The sequence below is a fragment of the Streptopelia decaocto genome (assembly GCF_964273445.1).
Source record: "Streptopelia decaocto genome assembly, chromosome: 18".
Classification (NCBI taxonomy): Eukaryota; Metazoa; Chordata; class Aves; order Columbiformes; family Columbidae; genus Streptopelia; species Streptopelia decaocto.
Window position 1 is genome coordinate 11,199,850 of NC_138673.1, and position 17,243 is coordinate 11,217,092.

The window sequence follows — 17,243 nt, forward strand, 5'->3', positions numbered from 1 at the left end:
AGGTGACTTCTGCTTCCCAAAAGTTGGACTCAATAGAACTGTTTAGACTGCAGACATTTAAGTAATGACGCAGTCAGTGAAAACAGTACTTTTGTGTTTGATAGATACCTTTAACAGGCTCTAAATGTCAAGATTAAAAAAGCAGAAGTCTTAGTTCAATTATCTACCTTATACATAAAGGCAGCAAGAGATTTATTGAGAACATATCTTACAGAAATGTGATGCTATTTTGTTTGGGGTTTTTCTGTAGTTACTGCAAAGTGGTGGGGAACAAAACGGATAGATTATGCCTTGTATTGTCCAGATGTGCTGACAGCCTTTCCAACTGTGGCCCTGCCACATCTCTTCCATGCCAGCTACTGGGAATCGACAGACGTTGTGGCCTTCATTTTAAGACAGGTCATTTATCTCTTCAGTTTCTTTATTCTGCAATGAATAACCTTGTGATTGCTAATTGCATCTTCTGAGGGTATCAGTCTTTTAATCTTCAGTTCAGTTAGATGGCTAACCGTCTAAGCTCGTTTACTGACTTTACAGACTGTGAGCAGACAATGTGACTGTCACTTGATACCACCCTAATGTTTTCACCATCTTCTCTGGAAGAATGTTCAAGCTCTGTTGTGAATAGAAAAGCCATTCAATAAGTATTTGAAACTGAGTGTTGGCCAACAGAGTCTGTACAATTAACATGGATGTATAGCCTGTACCTTTTTACTGTCATTGTGCTTTTGGCTCTGCAGTGTCACTCAGCTGGCGCAGCAGTGTACTTGACCTTTCTTTGCCAAGTACCAGGACTACCCAGGACACACACTGTTTATTAAAATATTAATATAATTTCAGGTGATGAGGTATGAAAATGTGAATTTCAAGGAAAGTGACAACCTGGATCCAGCAACACTAAGTCCATCCAATCCACGAGAAAAATGGCTGCGCAAAAGGACACATGTCAAATTGAGAGTAAGTATAAATCTGAATATATATGGCAGCTCTAGAACTTGGGTTTGGCAGCAATTTAAATGGAGTTTGATCTCCCAAAGCATGAGTTTACATGACTGAATATTACTAAAGAGCTGAAAACTGCTAAACTAATCCAGAGGCAAACAAATTAACAGTTAGGGAATAGGATCTATTTATTCTTGCTTTATCTCCACATGTTGGGAGAAAGTATATTTCTTACTTTAAATAACAGAGGGGCCTTGGGTTTCAGTTAAGCAAAGAGGTTCTTCTATTCTGTTGTATGCTAGATGAATCTGTAACTCATGAAAAAAATATTATCTTCTTCAGATGCCACTTCAGTTAGAAATGTCAATTAAGATGCATCTGTCTTGCATATAATCGTGTGAATTTGTGGCACCACTTGAAGATAACTGGCATTCCCTTTTATGTTCTCTCTTGCTTGGTCATCTTGAGCACTCTCCCTGGCACCCTGGCTGCAGCTGGACCAGGAGCGCAGTGTTGTTAGGTGCTCTGAGGTGCTGTGACGTACCTCAGGCGCGCTGTCCAGGACTGTGGTCCTGTGCCACCATTCATAGAAACGGAGACAGTAGCCTCATTACAGAAGCAAACACCACCCTTCCGACTGTCTGCTCTTGTTTCAGAATGTGACTGCTAATCACCGAGCTAATGACGTCATTGCAGCAGAAGATGGTCCTCAGGTACTGGTTGGGCGCTTTATGTATGGACCTCTGGACATGGTGGCTTTAACAGGTGAAAAGGTGAAGTCCGAGTAATCAATTTCCCTGTTTTTCTAAAGCAGCTTTTACTAGAAACAGTCATGTAATGTAGCACGTTTCCCAGCTCTCATCCATCTTTACACGATGCTGGCCATCTCCTCTGCTTAATGACAAGTGTGGTGTGCCGTGACTTCTGAACGTGCCAACCTGCTGGAGACAATTAACTTTATGAGCAAGGAGGAAAAAGAATTTTATAGTGGTTGGCAAATCACTAAAACAAAAATGTATAACCTCCTACCCAAGTAAGACAACTAGTTAAGGTAACAGGGATTCTAGAGGCTAGGTGGCTGCTGTTTCTCTTAGACATGGAAGAGTAAATATTAGTTTTAGAATTTAAGTAGTAATGTGACATGGATTGGAACTGTCACTCCTAAGGGTGCCTGTAGTAGCCAGGCACTTGCATGTTGTCCCTCCAAGAATCTTGTCTAACTTTACATAAAAGGCTATTTGTCATAATCTCTTGATGTAAAGAGGGAAAAGTGAGACAGAACAGTTAAATGACCACAGTCGGCAGAATGCTGTTCTAGTAGCTTTCACATTGATATTGAAAAAAGAATACACTGATATTCTAATGAAGGGTTCCTGCCAGATTTCTGAGCTCTGTACCCTTGTCTGACACCGGCAGTGCTAAGCTGAGTGCTTTAAACGATGAAGGCAATAAACTCTTGTATTGTGTGTTAGGAAGCATTTTCTAATTGAGAGGACCCTCTGTGAAGTTTTTACTGAGTTTTGAAGTTCCTTCAAACTGCCTTGTAAGCTTTTAGTAGAAGCCATAGTTGGAGATACTAATGTTGGTTGGGCAGGCCTCGTAAATAGGGGGTGTGTTGCCTGCTGTCACACCAGATGGCCATTTTGTTGTTTTTGCAGGTTGATATCTTCATAATGACTGAGCCATCTTCGGGTAGGTGGGTGTACTTTGACACAGAGATATCCAACAGCAGTGGACGGATATCCTACAACATACCCACACAGAAGAGACTGAGAGTTGGTGTGTATCCCATCAAAATGGTGGTCAGGTAATAGCTCCAAGCTGGACCTACAGTTGTGGTGGGTTGTTGTGTTCAGGAAGAGAGCGGGATGCGTAAGATTGAAGAAGGCGTGGAGGGAGATTTTGATCAGTTACCTCTTCTTGGTCTTGTCACTGTGGTGTCAGCTTCGATTTGAAGCAGTGATAAACTGTTTACTGGCCAGTTTGGAGGTGCCCAGGCCAATGGGTTTATCCCTACTGCAGCACAAATCCTCAGTGCAATTCTGTTTAGGAGCACTTGGTCTTGCAAAATATGGAGACTGGATGACTGTAATTGGTCTTCTTGTGGGAAGATGCATGGCCGGGGATATGTTGTGGAGAAAAGACTGCTGGAGGGTATAGCTTTGTATTCGTCAGACTGATAAGAAGCTTTTAATATTGAAATTAGCAGCAGAGGAGGTACTGCCCTGCTCTCAGCCTCCTGTTTAACTGTTGATATCAGGGTGATCAAGAAAGTTGCCTTAATTTTGTACTCAGGACTGTGCTTGTTTTAAATTGGGAAAAACAACAACACCAAAACCATCACCTGAAAATACCAATTCACTGAAGCAAAATCAGGCTGCTCTCCTAGCACTCCAGCATTTCTTAAAAAAATCTCTATGCTAAGTAAAACATGAAGAATGAAGAATGATGTGTGAAATAAAACTTGTTGGCCTAGGTAGGTGCAGGTCTGGTGTAGCTGTGCTTTAAAAAAAGTCTTAAGTTTAATAAAAGCCCAGTCTGATTTCACACAGAGTTTTAGTTTAATATTGCATTTAAAATTAAAATGCCTAGCCCCTTAGGAAGTAGCTTTATAGCTTCCTTTGAACCCCTACTTCAGAGGCTGATCAGTGAGATGAATTTAGCTCAAACAGTATGTGTTGTTACCGACCAGTTAACCAAGTCCAAAGTCAATTTACAATCTAATGTAGTGCTAATTGAGGAGGAAGAAATGTTTTACATCAGTGTAATAGAAGAGACAATTCAAGAAAAGAGAGTTACTTAAAAATGAAATCAGGTGTTTTCAGAAGTCAAGCTTCCATGGACTTTCAGACTGCAGGAATGAAAGAAATTGTCTTGTCTTTCCTGAATAAGCTGTTCACATGTACAGCAAGAATCTTCATCACCAGATAGGAATTTCTAGGTCATACAATAATCATCTTTCAAAAGGAAAGAAGATGTGGTCTTCAGATTATGTTTTTTAGGGAGCATGGGGTCATGGAGTGGTGAGAGCTTTGGATCACTTTGTGCTTTATTAGTGTCTTAAAGTCCAGACCTCTTGGTGAAAATGCATCATGAGGATAAGATTGCATTTTGCATGCCTTTCCATGAGAAAGGCCACCTATGATTGCATTTCTCTGTTGGTTTATGTTCGTTTTGGGGTGGGCTGGGTTTTTTTTTTGTTTTGTTTTGTTTTTAAGAAAGCTTTTCTGGATTGGCATTCCCATTGTAATTTGCAAGGATGGAGGGGTGGGTGGTGCTTGTATTACCAACAGTTTATGTAACGGAGAAAAGCTAATTTGTGTAAGTACGTGCCAATAAAAGCTGCATGTCAGTTCTTCCCTTGTAATTTCTAATAATTTTCCAGTAGCTGTAGACTGCTGGGGAAGAACAAACAAACCAACCCAACAAAACAGAAGAGCCACACAAAACCAAAACTCAAACCAAACAACAACAAACTAGCTAATTTATCTGTATAGGTACGTGTGTTTGTGCACATATGTAGACGTATATATACATATATAGACAACATGTTTGAGTAGCAGTTGGAGTACTTCAGGTTGTTTTGAGGTTTTTCTCGTAATTCTTTTTGGCATTTATACACATGTGATTTCTTATTAAAGTCAGATTCCGAATTTTTCTTTGGAATGCTATTTCCTAAAAGCAAGTTTTACTTGTTCCATGTAGGAATGAAATCAGAAGTCCTATGTGACAGTGATTTTTTTGAAGATGTAGATCCAGACAGATGTAATTTTGGGTCTTAGCTGGAATGCGCAGAAAAAATGTTCTGACATTTTGCTTTTTAAATGTGTTTATTGCTTTGACTCTCCAGAGGGGACCAGAGCAGTGCTGCAAGTTACCTGACTGTGCTTCCCCGAGGAATGGAATGTGTTGTCTTCAGCATTGATGGTTCATTTGCAGCAAGTGTTTCAATTATGGGCAGTGACCCCAAAGTCCGAGCTGGGGCTGTTGATGTGGTCAGGTAAGTGAAATTTGTGCACTTTTTATATCTCTGCCTTTCCTGTTTGAACACCATAGGAAGGAAGAGGGCTGAATAGTTTGGGTTTTTTTTACTAAATAAACAATTATTTAAAGGCCAGGATTCTTTACAGATATATTTCTATATTTACTTGGACATAGGTCTGCCTGATTTTCAGGGGAATCTTAGAATACTGTGGTTTACTTTGAAATATGTAGTTTAAGTTGCCTAAAGATGAAAGGTTGCTTCTTGGGAATATGGGCTTGAAGCGTGTGCAGTGAATTAATAATGATTCCATGTGTTACTGTTATTAGCAAAAAGTCTACTTTGTGTTTCATTAACTTCAAATAAAGACATACTTCTATTTCAGAAATACCAAGTGCCATGAATGCAAGAGCATCTTTTGGAGGAGGAATTAAAAGGCCTTTTAATCCACTCTTGCAAATCCATTAATGTCGCACCAAACGGGGAAATACAGCTCTCATTTTGGAACTTGCATGGGAATGGAGAGATGTCAGTTTTCAAGGGTTTCCACTCCTTAGAGCTAAAATGGCAGGAAATCTCATTAAAGGTTTCAAATGTAGCAGGACTTGATGGGTAGCAAGGTCTATTGTAAATACATTTTTAAGTGGCTCTCATATTTTATATAACATACTGTGTAAGAATCTCTCTTGCTTCCCTCTGTCTTCCTCAGGATGTGACATTATTACTTGATTTCTTAATAGGAGCAGAGACCTAGGCATGCTGCTCTCCACTTGTAGACGGATAACGTCTGACTTCTAACTGGGTCTGTGCTGAGCGAAGAAATGTAGACCTGACCTGTGAGTGTTGTTTCTCTTTCTGCACCTACATAATTTACCCACTGTTTCTGACAGGCATTGGCAGGACCTGGGATATCTGATTATCTATATTACTGGCCGTCCAGATATGCAAAAACAGCGTGTGGTTTCATGGTTGTCTCAACACAACTTCCCACAAGGGATGATCTTCTTCTCAGATGGACTTGTTCATGATCCACTGCGACAAAAGACCATTTTTCTCCGGAATCTCATGCAAGAGGTACTAGAAACCTGTTTATAGCCTTGAAACATTTTTCCAGAGAATGTCATTCAGTGAAGTTAGAGATCTCCCTGCCTTTTGAACAGTGAATCTCACTGGCCATCACAAAGTCTTTTTGCCATTCCTCATTTCTTTCCTCACTTTTTAAAGAGCAAGGAAGGCTGATAAAACATCTGAAGGGGCCTGACAAATAAGTAAATGAACTGCATGTTCTTTCCAGCATGCATGTCTGTAGTTCTTGCTGGCATGCAGGTAGGCAGATTTAGCTTTCTGTGGTTTACAGAATGAGGTTGTTACCAATGAACTCATCTGCTGCTTCATTGCAAAACAAGTGCCATCCTTGTAGTGCATGGTGTTCAATAGAGCGTTCACTTTGGAAGTAATATTTGTTTCAGTGCCACATCAAAATCTGTGCCGCATATGGTTCCATGAAGGATATTTCTGTGTACAATGTCTTGGCTCTGTCGCCATCCCAGATCTACATAGTTGGACGATCAACAAAGAAGTACCAGGCACAGTGTCAAGTAAGTAACTCTTGCCACTCAATCAGGAGGCCCTAGGGGGAGCAAGGAGATGCATGCATGTGAATGCGTGCGTGCCCTCGTACACACGCACACACGCGAGCAGAGACGATGTTTCAGAGAAAGAAGGGCAGTTTTGGTTTCAGGTGAGCCATTTTCTGGCAGGGTGAATAGTAAAGAGAATGGAGTGATCATAGGTTGTGTCTGCAAGTGCATGTATTGCATATTGCTGAATAACGAAATGGAACAGTGAGGGGAGAGGAGTATTAGTACCCTGTAGGTATCTAACTGGGGTGCCCAAAATAGGAACTTAGGTTGAGGCAGCAGTAATTTGTCACTCCCTTTCTTTCCTTCCTATTTCAGTTCCTCAGTGAAGGTTATGCAGCCCACTTGGCATCGTTGGAGTTCAGTCTCCATTCACGACCCAAAAAGAACAACTCTCGGATGATCTTGAGAAAAGGCAGCTTTGGCCTCCACTCCCAACCCGAGTTTTTGCGCAAGAGAAACCATCTCCGCAGGACTATGTCTGTACAGCAACCCGACCCACCTTCTTTGAACCCCAAGCCAGAGCGTGCCCAGAGCCAGCCCGAATCAGACAAAGATCATGACAGGCATTTGCCCTCCATTGCTTGGGTTCGAGGTGGAGTTCACAAATTTGAATCTGTCCCCTAGGAAGCCTGGGAATATAGATCTTGGGTGCACCTCATTAAACTTGTAGGCATGCCTCAATGATAATTAGGCAGCTTCAAACTAAGAGATGTAGAGGGGAACCTGTACCTCGGAGTCTTCCCTGTTCTGGAATCTGCCTTCTTACACCAACTGGGGAACTTCCAGTCTGTTCCTCTTGACATGTTTATTAGGAAATTTTAAAACAATCTGAAACTATCGCAAGTGCTTCTAACATCAAAGCAACATGAAATATCTTTGGCTATTTTTACAACAGATAATAACAAAATGTGCAATAAGAGAAAAAGCTGTAACAAGCTGATTTTACTCAGAAGGATTGAGGTATCCGCTAACTAGCTGCGCCCAAACCAGTATAAACAGTACGTCCCATGGGTTACAGAGAAAGTTTACACTTTAAACAGTTATATCTGTTTCCACTTGACTTTTGATACAGTGGTACACTTGCAAGGGAAGCAGAAGTGGGAACTACAATAATGGGTGGTCAGGATTTGTACAGCAAGATGCTTTTTGGGTGCCTTAAACCCAAGATTTCCTTTCAGCTTACAGTGTTGGTCAACAGGCCCCAACATGGGCACTCGTGTTTGTGTGAAGTGCTGGACATCAAGTAAATGGGAGAACTCCACTTATGAACCAAATCATAAAAATTTCATGTTAGAAATAAATGTGTCTGCCACAGTTTGAAGCAGTTAGTGTTGCTGTATACAAAGTAATGTGCAAGTGTACTAAGATCACATTGTTTTGTGGAACTTGGTGACTGTGTAAAATGTGTGGACTACTCCGAGTAAGGAGATGGCTCTGACCATCTCAGTTCGAGAGACAGATCCTGAGGTGGTAAGCTAAAGGGAGCCTTTTTACTAAGGGATCTGCAAACTTCAGAGCAATCGTTTTTTTTCATTATTCTAACTAGAATCTTTACACTGGAGGAGAAAAAAAGTAACAGAATTCCTGTGGGTAAATTGTTTTCCTTCTTGTGGTTTATAGCAACTACTGTTTAGGACAATCTGTAGTATTCAGAATTACAGCATTTGAGCTTCAAAGAATGAGCATACCAAATTACAGGTGCCAAATAGACATTTTCCTGCCGATTTAAATTTCTCTCTGATCTCTTAGTGAACTCATTAGAAGTAAAAATGTGTGAAATCTTCCCCAGGTGGTAATATTTCTGAAGTGTTTTAGTTAGTTTAACATAGTAGCAGTTTGTTCATGTACATACGTCTGCACTAAATTCACACAGAGAACTTCTATGGCTGAACTGGAGCATGTTTTAAAACCTGCAATGAAATTACAAGTGCACATAAAACCCCCTTTTCTTTAAAAGTTAAAACCAGACTATTGACACTGAGAAAGCTTTAAGTCAAAAGGAGATTTCTTTTTCAGGTTGATTTGTTTGTTTTTAATTTCAGGGAGTCAGGGCGGACAGGGTGTTGTGCCCACCCCCAACCCCTAACGTTCAGGTTTTCCTAGCCTGTAGCTATATCAGAAAGTCTTTCAATGAGCCTGGTTAATGATTTTGAAAGTTGACATGTAAAGCAAACAGGAAATGCAATGAAAAACTATTAAGACAGTGCAGGAGTAAACCTAGGTGTATACTCTCCATTTACCCAAACGTTTCAGTGTGCTTTTTGAATGGCATAGTAATGTGACTTTTGCCTTAAAAGGCAGCAAAGTAGCTTATAGATGGAGATATTTGATGTTTTTTAGACATTACGTGTCTAAAAATTGTCAGTTACGTGTTTCAAACTACCTGAAAGATCTTTGGTACATCAGTGATTTGTTTTTGATAATGCCTTTGAGGGAAGGGGTAATCTTTGCTGAAGAGTTAGGAAACATATTAAACGTTTGGTAGCTCAAACTAATTGGGAGCAGGTAAAAACTGCATTACAGGGGGCTGGGTTTTTATGGTCTGTTGCCAAGTCAGGCAGCTACAAAAGCTAAATGAAAGGTATCCACAAACTACATTGAGACAGTCTTCAGGTTTACAAATTCTTTCCCAGTAAGATCATACCTAGTTCTTTAACCTACAAACCTGGAGGAATTATTCTGTGTTCTGTCTTGGCTTACTGTGTGTATTAATTCTAATCACGTGGTGTTTCCTCTCCTGTCCTCTGCAGCCAGGAGCAGATGGCACAGGTGCACCAGACTCTTCCCTCCAGTCAGTTCCTGCTTGGTAGTTTTAAACAGATGTGGGAATCCAAGGCCTCTGAGGAAGGCACTCACTAGGCAAATTTTTAATTTGCTGAGGGGACCTAAAAGCAACGTTGATTGCAAAGTTCTCTTTAAGCACTGGGTGTTGTGTAGCATGTCTCCTGACAGTAAATACTGTTCCTGCTGCAAAGTTCAAAGCTCATGTTGCTTTAGCCATCTATCTCTATAATTCAAAAGACTCTGTTTTTAAGTTGCCGTAGTAGAAGGGCCTACTGTCTTTCAAAAGGGGCATCCTGTGTTTAATTTTGTGACTGTATTAAAGGAACTAGCATCTGAGCACAAGGTCAGAGAAATCACCTAGGTTGTTAAGGTCTTTTACTCTTGCAGACACAATGTCATTTATTAATATCTGGGTCACCTTTACAGTAGTCACTGTGCTGGCTTCTCTTAAGAATATCATGAGCTAATAGTAGTAAAACAAATGCTAGTGTGTGTGCATGATTTAGAGTGGTGGCAATTACAGAGTTTCTACACATGGTATTGAAATCAAGCTGGAAATATTCTCCCTATGTTTCCTATCATATGCGAGGGCTCATATGGCCTTTGCAGAATTCCAACACGACTTATTGCTCAGGGATAGAATGGTTTATCTCCTGACCACGTGCCTCCAGCTGAGCACTTTGGCAAACAGTGATACAGGCATCAGCTTGGAGGTTAAGGCTTCATGTTCATCAGGAGCTGATCTTCTGAAACATCAGGTGCCAGATGCACTTGTTTTGAAAGCACTAGCCAGTTGCCACTAAAACGGTAAACAACAACAACAACTTCGGTTGAAGCTGAGAGTATGTACAAGTGTGATTTTTAGACATCTCTAACTAGGCTGGCAGTTGAACACACACTCTGAGGCAATGGCTGGGAACCTTATACACGTTGAACTGGTAGCTTGTTTTTTTTGCCTAGGGTGATCCCTGAGGTTTCCTCCATGAAACACTAGTTTTAGAACATAATTTTTTCGATCGTATTTTCTCTTAAAACCCTTCCTTCTGGTCAGAATTTTAGTTATACACTTTGTCCACATGAAACTGCATGCAGTGGTTCATGGGTATTCAGTTTGCAATTGGATTTCAGTTTTAATTGTGCTTTCACAGAAGGATTATCAATCCTGCTAAGCAGGACATTTGCTAAGGATAAGATTGGTCCTACAAGTGTTCTTACTCTCTGATTGCAAGTCTTCATTGCTGCAGTTTCTTTGCAGTCAACATTTACTCAAACTTTATAGGATATGGAGGTGTTAAAGATACACAAAGGGAAAGGGTCCGAGAAGTCAGGTGGGAACGGTGGGTGCAGGTTGGACTCATCACTAGTTTCAGCACCTTTAGTGCCTCCTGTTACAGAAAAGCACATTCTTTTACCTGCTAAGTGGAGGGAGCATAAGCGAAACTGTAAAACACAAACTTGTCATTCCAGTGGGTGCTAAGGCAGCAGTACAGGTCAGCACAAAGTAGGCCACAGCTGGAAGCGTTCACTTTGCCCTGTTGATATGGATCCAGTTTTAAATTATGTAAGAAAATTGCTATGACTAATAGCAGTGGTAGACTTATTTGAGATAATTTTAAAACATACCTTCACAACTGTGGTGTTTTGGTTTTGTGTGTATGTGTGTGTATCTACTGGAAGACACCTTAAGTGAAGTTTTGCTTCTGTTGTCACAACAAATTTGTAACCAGTATACTTTTTAAGAAACAAACAAACAAAACACAACACCACAAAAAAACCCCAAACCAAACACTAACCACACAGCACTGGTTGTATTCAGTTTTGTTGTCTAGTTAAGTAAGTTTGAAAAAAGGTGTCATTGTATAAAGAGTGCAGAATATTCCATAGACCTGAATAGTGATGTTGATCCAAATCTGCTTATTTTGAATAACTTTCTTAAAGTGTTTGCATACACTAGTGCTCTTGGAACAGAATCTTGCTTGACCAAAGTACTCCTGTTTAGTTTTGTGGCATGATTTATATCTATTCAGCATAAAATTTTGTTAGGTGTAAAAATGACATGGTATTGGTAATTGTTCTTGTTTATTGGGGTTCATGAGAACTGCCATTTTGATTTATTTCCATGAGAACGGAGTCAAAATTCTTACAGATTACTTCACCTGTTCCTTTAGTACTTAGGGAAGTCACTTCTAAACAGAGTTAAAACTTGAACTGGTTATGTAGAAGTGGAACTATCAGTAAACTGGTGGAAAAAAAATGACCGTATCTTAATCTACTATTAAAGTAAGCAGAACAATGACACTTTATCTGGGAGCTCCACCATTCTGCAAAATAGCCTTTGTTTGCCATTATTAGTGAACAAGTTGTCCCACTTATACATTGCAGTCTTTTGTCCAGGGCACTACTAATGTGTGTGTTTAAGCAAATCCCCAAACTTAGATATATAGTATCATAATGTACTTCACATAATAGATTTGGAAGATAAAACAAGAGTTTTTTCCTTCTTTCCTTATTGTTTCCTGTCTCAAATTTGCTAAAAACTTTGTTTATAAGCATCTTTATAATACCCAAAATCAATAAGCATTTTTGGGTTTTAAAATTTGTAAGTACAACAATTGTTACTGAACAAATAGGATTTTGCCCAGGTATTTTTTTCCCCCTCTTGCATCTAAGCCACAGAAAGGTGAGTACATCATAAACATAAGAGATTATTGGAGTATGGGCACCTTTTTAATAGGCTCATTAGCTTAATAATGGAGAGAAGAGATTGTACACTGCAATGTCATAATTTTTCTGGTTAGAGCTAAAAATGTGGGATCTGAACTCAAGATTGCTGCATTGAATTGTTCATTTCAGGCATGCAGGGGAGAAAGTGGCACTTTCCATCCTCATGTGGAGCTGGTATAGGATAGAATTCCCATAAACACAAAACTTTACAACATACTTCCTCAGCTTCTCTAAGAGCAGTGATTCCTCATGATCCGTGTTCATAGCTTCAGCAGAAATTGTGGGGTTAACAAGGTAATCTGACTTCATGATGTTTAATCACTCAAGTGTAAATACAGGTTCCTACAGTTGATCCTAAATTCAGTCCCCCTTAAAAAATTGAGGTAATAACACTTTTTTTTTCTGGATGAAAAGAGCTCTTTTTTTCAGAAATAAGAAATGGCCTGGAGCAGCTTAGAATCCTGTGCCATGGACTCTGGAATTGAAGTCAGGTGTCGGTATTTCCTCTCTCCCTCATTTTAGTTCAAGCCCAAGGTAAGGGGATTACAGTTTACCATCTACTTGTATTTCTCTCAATAAGATGCCTTTGAAACTGGATATAATTGTGGTGGGTGGGGGAATGTGAAACAAATTTGCCAGTTCATTTCTAATTTGTAAAGATGTACAGAACTCATGGGCGGGGAAGAGAGAGAGAGGCAGGTTTACTCTGACTTGCTTGGAGATGATAATACCAGAGATCACAACGTACACACCATTTACAGATTGCGAGCTTTAAATATAGAGTTATTCCGGGAGGACTGGTGTAGGGCCCAGAATGGCAGTCCTTTCACAGAACCCCAAGCCTTCTGCATAACTTACTTTTCTATTTGTGGGGCAGGGAAGGGGCCAGTCCACTTACAGCTGAATTAATACAAGGAAACTTGAAATTATACATGTTCTTTCAGTCTATAGTTTTATTAAGTGCATACTTTTAAATATTGTTTGTCAGTGAGAAGGTTCTATCTGGTGACAAATGTTTATATTTCTTATGGCTGCCTTGTAAAGATTCAAAAATGTACAATAATGAATTTCTTAATATGAAATAAGGAGTAAGATTTCTACAACTGGTATAGATTTTGATGTGAGATGGTTTTTAAAGTCTTATAACAGATTAGTCACTTAAATAAAACCTTCCTTGCCTTTAAACAAACAGTGTCACTGATTTTTCCTACCAGTAATGCAGGAAGTATTGGATCATCATTGTATATGTCCTGGTAGGCAGTCAAGCACTATAAATAGCGGCTGTTTAATACTTCTGACTGTCTGGAATAAAACTTAGATTAGAGGCTGAGTTTTCACAGAACTCCAACCCTCCTTCCTTTTGAAAAGTCATGTAAGAAAATATTTCAGTAATGAGACACCATCTTTGTGAGAGTGGTTCAGTATGTGCAAAGAATAACTTCAAGCTGCTGTTCCATATAGAAAGGTGTTTTAAAAAATAAAAACAAAACCGCAACACAGAAAACACTGAAAGACTGAATCAAGAAGAAACGCAAGCTCAACCTCTCGGTCTTCGGAAAGCCTGAAGCCAGGGTTGTTTTCATGTTTCCAGGCACCATCCACTATTCCAATAGTTTAAAACAGTCTAGTTTGACATGAGGAAAGAAAAACCAGGAGCAAGTTTAAAGTCAATACTTGCCCGTAAATCAGAACTGAACATGACTGCTTCCCATATTCCTACTGAATACCATTAAAAATTTAGTGGTTCCAGTTTTACTGAATTACATTTGCATCTGAAACTCTCAAGTAGAGCAAAGTTTCCCACATCAGTTTTATGTCTGAAGGTTCATGTGAGAGTGAGTTTAACCTGAGACACCTGCGCAAAGCTGCTGCCGTGCAAAACAGCTCTGGAGGCTTGAGAAATCTGTGCTTCAGTTTGAAAGACCAAACTTTGTTAAACCAAATCACCTACCAAAAAAGGCTTGTCAAGTGAACATTACTTTTAAATAAAAGTAATTGGAAGCAACATACAGATATCAAATGCTATCAAATTCATCAAATAAAATACCTCTGCTGTGGTACAGTAGTTTTAAGAGGTTACATTCATTGTAGCCACTAACTTTTGCGTCTAACTGACAGAAAGACGCCTCCGGGAGCCGCAGAGCGGCGCTCCGGGCGCGTCTCCCGGGCCCGACCCGCCGGGGCCGACTCACGGAAAATGAATTTCCCGCCATGCGCGCAGAACAAAATGGCGGCCGGAAGCTCCGTTACCGAAGCCTAGAGCTTCCGGCATGCTGCGCGGAATATGACAGGCCGGAAGTCAGGCGCCGGAAGACCACGCCCATGGTGTTCTGCGCCCTCCAGGCGCGGGAGCCGCTTCCAGAACGTTCCCGCGCCGCCTCACCTGCCCGTCCACCGTGAGCCCCGGGATTCCCCGCGACTCTCCGCTTCGGCACGGCCCCGGCCCCGGCCCAGGGCCGTGTCCGGCCGACCCAAGGCTACTGCGGCTCCTCTGTAAGCTCCCTCCGTCGGCCCCGCATCGCTTCCGTGCGCGCCCCCCCCCGGTTCCGCCAGCGCCGCGCCCCGCCCCGCTGCGGGCCCGGTACCGCGGCCTGCCCCGGCGCTCCGGCCGCATTCCCCTCGCTCGTTGTGTGCCGGGACCTGCACCTCTCTTGCCGAGTTGCCCGGGACGTTCTCGTCTACCCCGCCCTGAACTGGGCGAAACCCGCTGCCCGAGCACAGGACTGCGTTGGTGCCGCCCGGTTCACGGCTGCAGTCGCAGCGCTGGTCCCAGCCGGGCAAGACCCTGGCGCACGACTGGCCCCGGGGGCATCGCAGCCGGTACCTCCGCCCGCAGCTGCGCTCCGGCCCACCAGCCCCTCACCAGAACTGCCTGAGGCGGCACCCGAGCCCCATCGGGTCAGCCCAAGCAGCTCGGGTGTGCCCAGCTCCTGAAAGCAACATGCTGAAAGCCAAATAGATGTGGATTGTGCAAGGAGAAGTAGTGTTAAGAGGACAAGAGAACTTTGCAGCTCAACAAGAGGAAAAAAGAAACACCAGAGGGTGACACAGAAATGGATGGCTCTGGGAGCACAGAAAGGCAAGAGGATGGCCTGATAGTTGGCAAAAAGGAAATCAGAAAATGCCACAGTACAGTAAAAAGCACCTGGAAAAGTCTGAGACAGAAAAGAAGGCTAAACAGAAAACTTTGTCACACCTTGCATGACAATTGGCAGGTCTTGGCACGCACCAGTGCTTGCAGTGGGGCTCAGTGAGGCTGCCAGGAAGTCATCTGTCCCTCTGGAAATTTCAGCCCTGCCACTGAAGGCTCCAGCCCTTGCGCCAGACACACCAGGAATGTCTCAGGGTGCTGAAGGATAATCCAGGAGTGGTTTTCAGGACCTTGCGCAGCATTGGAAGGGACCATGGCTGCCCCCAGAATGATGCAAACAGTTCCTAACAGTCGAATGTCTATGGCAATTCAAGAGAAATTCTCTGTAGTCCTGTGAACAGCACAAGGGTTGAGCTAGAACCTTAAGGAACCTTAAAATGGTCCAAGGGCCCTTAGGACTGGTGTGCATCTCCTCTGGCACGATGTGTGACATCCTCCCTGGAGCTCCGTGTTGAAACATTTTTTTACTGATTGCAGAGGGACGTGGATTTGACTGGCCCCCACAGGAAGCTGCTGCTGGGCACAACCTCAGTGGCACACCCGAGAACCAAGCCTGCAGGAGCTGCGCTTGTGCATGATGACATGGTGTGTCTGTCAGCAACTGTGGGTGTTGAGGCCAGGGGACACTGGGTGCGGCCCCAGAGCGTGGTGGTAACGCTGGGCAGTGTGTGAGTCCAGCCCCGCAGAGTGGAGGCAGGCAGCCCACGTCTGGTTCACTCGGGCACACCGCGGTGATGTCTTCGGAGTGCCTCTGGGGAGGCATCCTTCCTGAGGGCTGTTTGTGCCATCTGAGAAGGGCCCAATGAGATCTAGTGCTTGCAAGCAGAAATGAAGCACATTCAGACTGTACAAACAAATTTGTTTGTTTTTTCCTCCGTGGGACGAATCAACTGTTGGAACAACTTTTCCAATGAGGTACTGGATTTGCTAGTGCTTGGAGCTTTGTGATCAAGATTATATATCTGTATAAAATCAAAAGTGCTGTATTTTAGGATGGTGAGGCAGTTTGGTTACTCTGTGTTTTGTCTTAAGCTTAGTTAGCTGAATGTACTCAAGGGCAGTAGGAGTTTACATCTTCCTAGCATGGCTGATGTGCCTGCTCTACTTAGTTGCATGGACAAGGGACCTTTCCCGCAGAGGCTTTTCTGCATTGCGTATTTACTTAGCCTGTCTCCTCTGTGGAGAGAAAGCAGGGCTTCTTGACTGTTAATAACTTTCATTTGGACCTGGTTATTGCCTTTCTTAGGAAGATTGTGACATGTTCGAAGGCTGAGCCTATCCTTGGAAACACAGCATGAGTGATGAGGCAATCTGTGGAGCATGTGCCGTCTCCAGAGAGGATTCAGTGACAATTCCTTGGGCTGTAGGAAGACAGCTGGTGACAGCTAGCGAGTTTATTCTTTTAGCGTTGTGGTTGTCAATGCTGCTCTTTGTCCCTTAGTTCTATTTCCCTGCATGTCAGTGCTGCAGCTGTGCTGCTTGAGTGCAGAGGATGAATTAACTTGCTTGTTCTTTAAGACTCTTATAGATCCAGATTACATTAATGTGTCTAGCTGGCAGAGGCAAGAGGAGAGTTTGTTTGGGGTTTTTTTGTTTTATTTTGTTTTTTTTTTTTCCCCCCTCACCCTTTGGTAATTTGATTGATGAGAGGTAATTCTACACCTCCGTTTTCACTCCTGCTGAAACGATAGTTTCATGTTTAGCATGGAAAGCTGCAAGTGAATGAATGCACATTTCGTTCAGCTCTCTCAGTGTCCAGTGTCACAAAAGCCTCAGCTTTTGAATACCAGCCATTGGTTGGAGAACCAAACTCCGTATGTGCCCAGCCAGGTAACTTAAGGCACAGTTGTGGGTAAGCAGTGGCCATGGCATGTTCTTTTTCTGTCTGTACAAATGCACCCACCCACCACCCCCAAAGTAACTTCCCATTTAATTTGGTCTGCCGGTTAACCAGCCAGCATTCCAGCAGCTGGCTGAAGACCATCTGGACACCAATTGCCTCTCCGCATTCCAGATC

General features: G+C 42.3%; 1 protein-coding gene across 11 annotated transcripts in view; it reads left to right on the forward strand.

Annotated features, from left to right (window-relative positions):
• Positions 1 to 13,254, forward strand: part of PITPNM3 (PITPNM family member 3) — a 49,226-nt gene extending 35,972 nt beyond the window's left edge. For 8 of the 11 annotated variants that reach the window (XM_082068746.1, XM_082068751.1, XM_082068742.1 and 5 more), the window contains 8 exons: positions 251 to 399; positions 841 to 957; positions 1,599 to 1,715; positions 2,601 to 2,749; positions 4,793 to 4,942; positions 5,815 to 5,998; positions 6,394 to 6,522; positions 6,883 to 13,254. In XM_082068746.1, coding sequence (XP_081924872.1) covers positions 251 to 399; positions 841 to 957; positions 1,599 to 1,715; positions 2,601 to 2,749; positions 4,793 to 4,942; positions 5,815 to 5,998; positions 6,394 to 6,522; positions 6,883 to 7,191 — 1,304 coding nt within the window. In that variant the 3' untranslated portion in view covers positions 7,192 to 13,254. Of the gene's footprint in view, positions 1 to 250; positions 400 to 840; positions 958 to 1,598; positions 1,716 to 2,600; positions 2,750 to 4,792; positions 4,943 to 5,664; positions 5,761 to 5,814; positions 5,999 to 6,393; positions 6,523 to 6,882 lie in introns of those variants that run through there. The other 3 variants (XM_082068748.1, XM_082068744.1, XM_082068743.1) reach the window with 3 other exon arrangements.
• Positions 13,255 to 17,243: the final 3,989 nt, after the last annotated feature.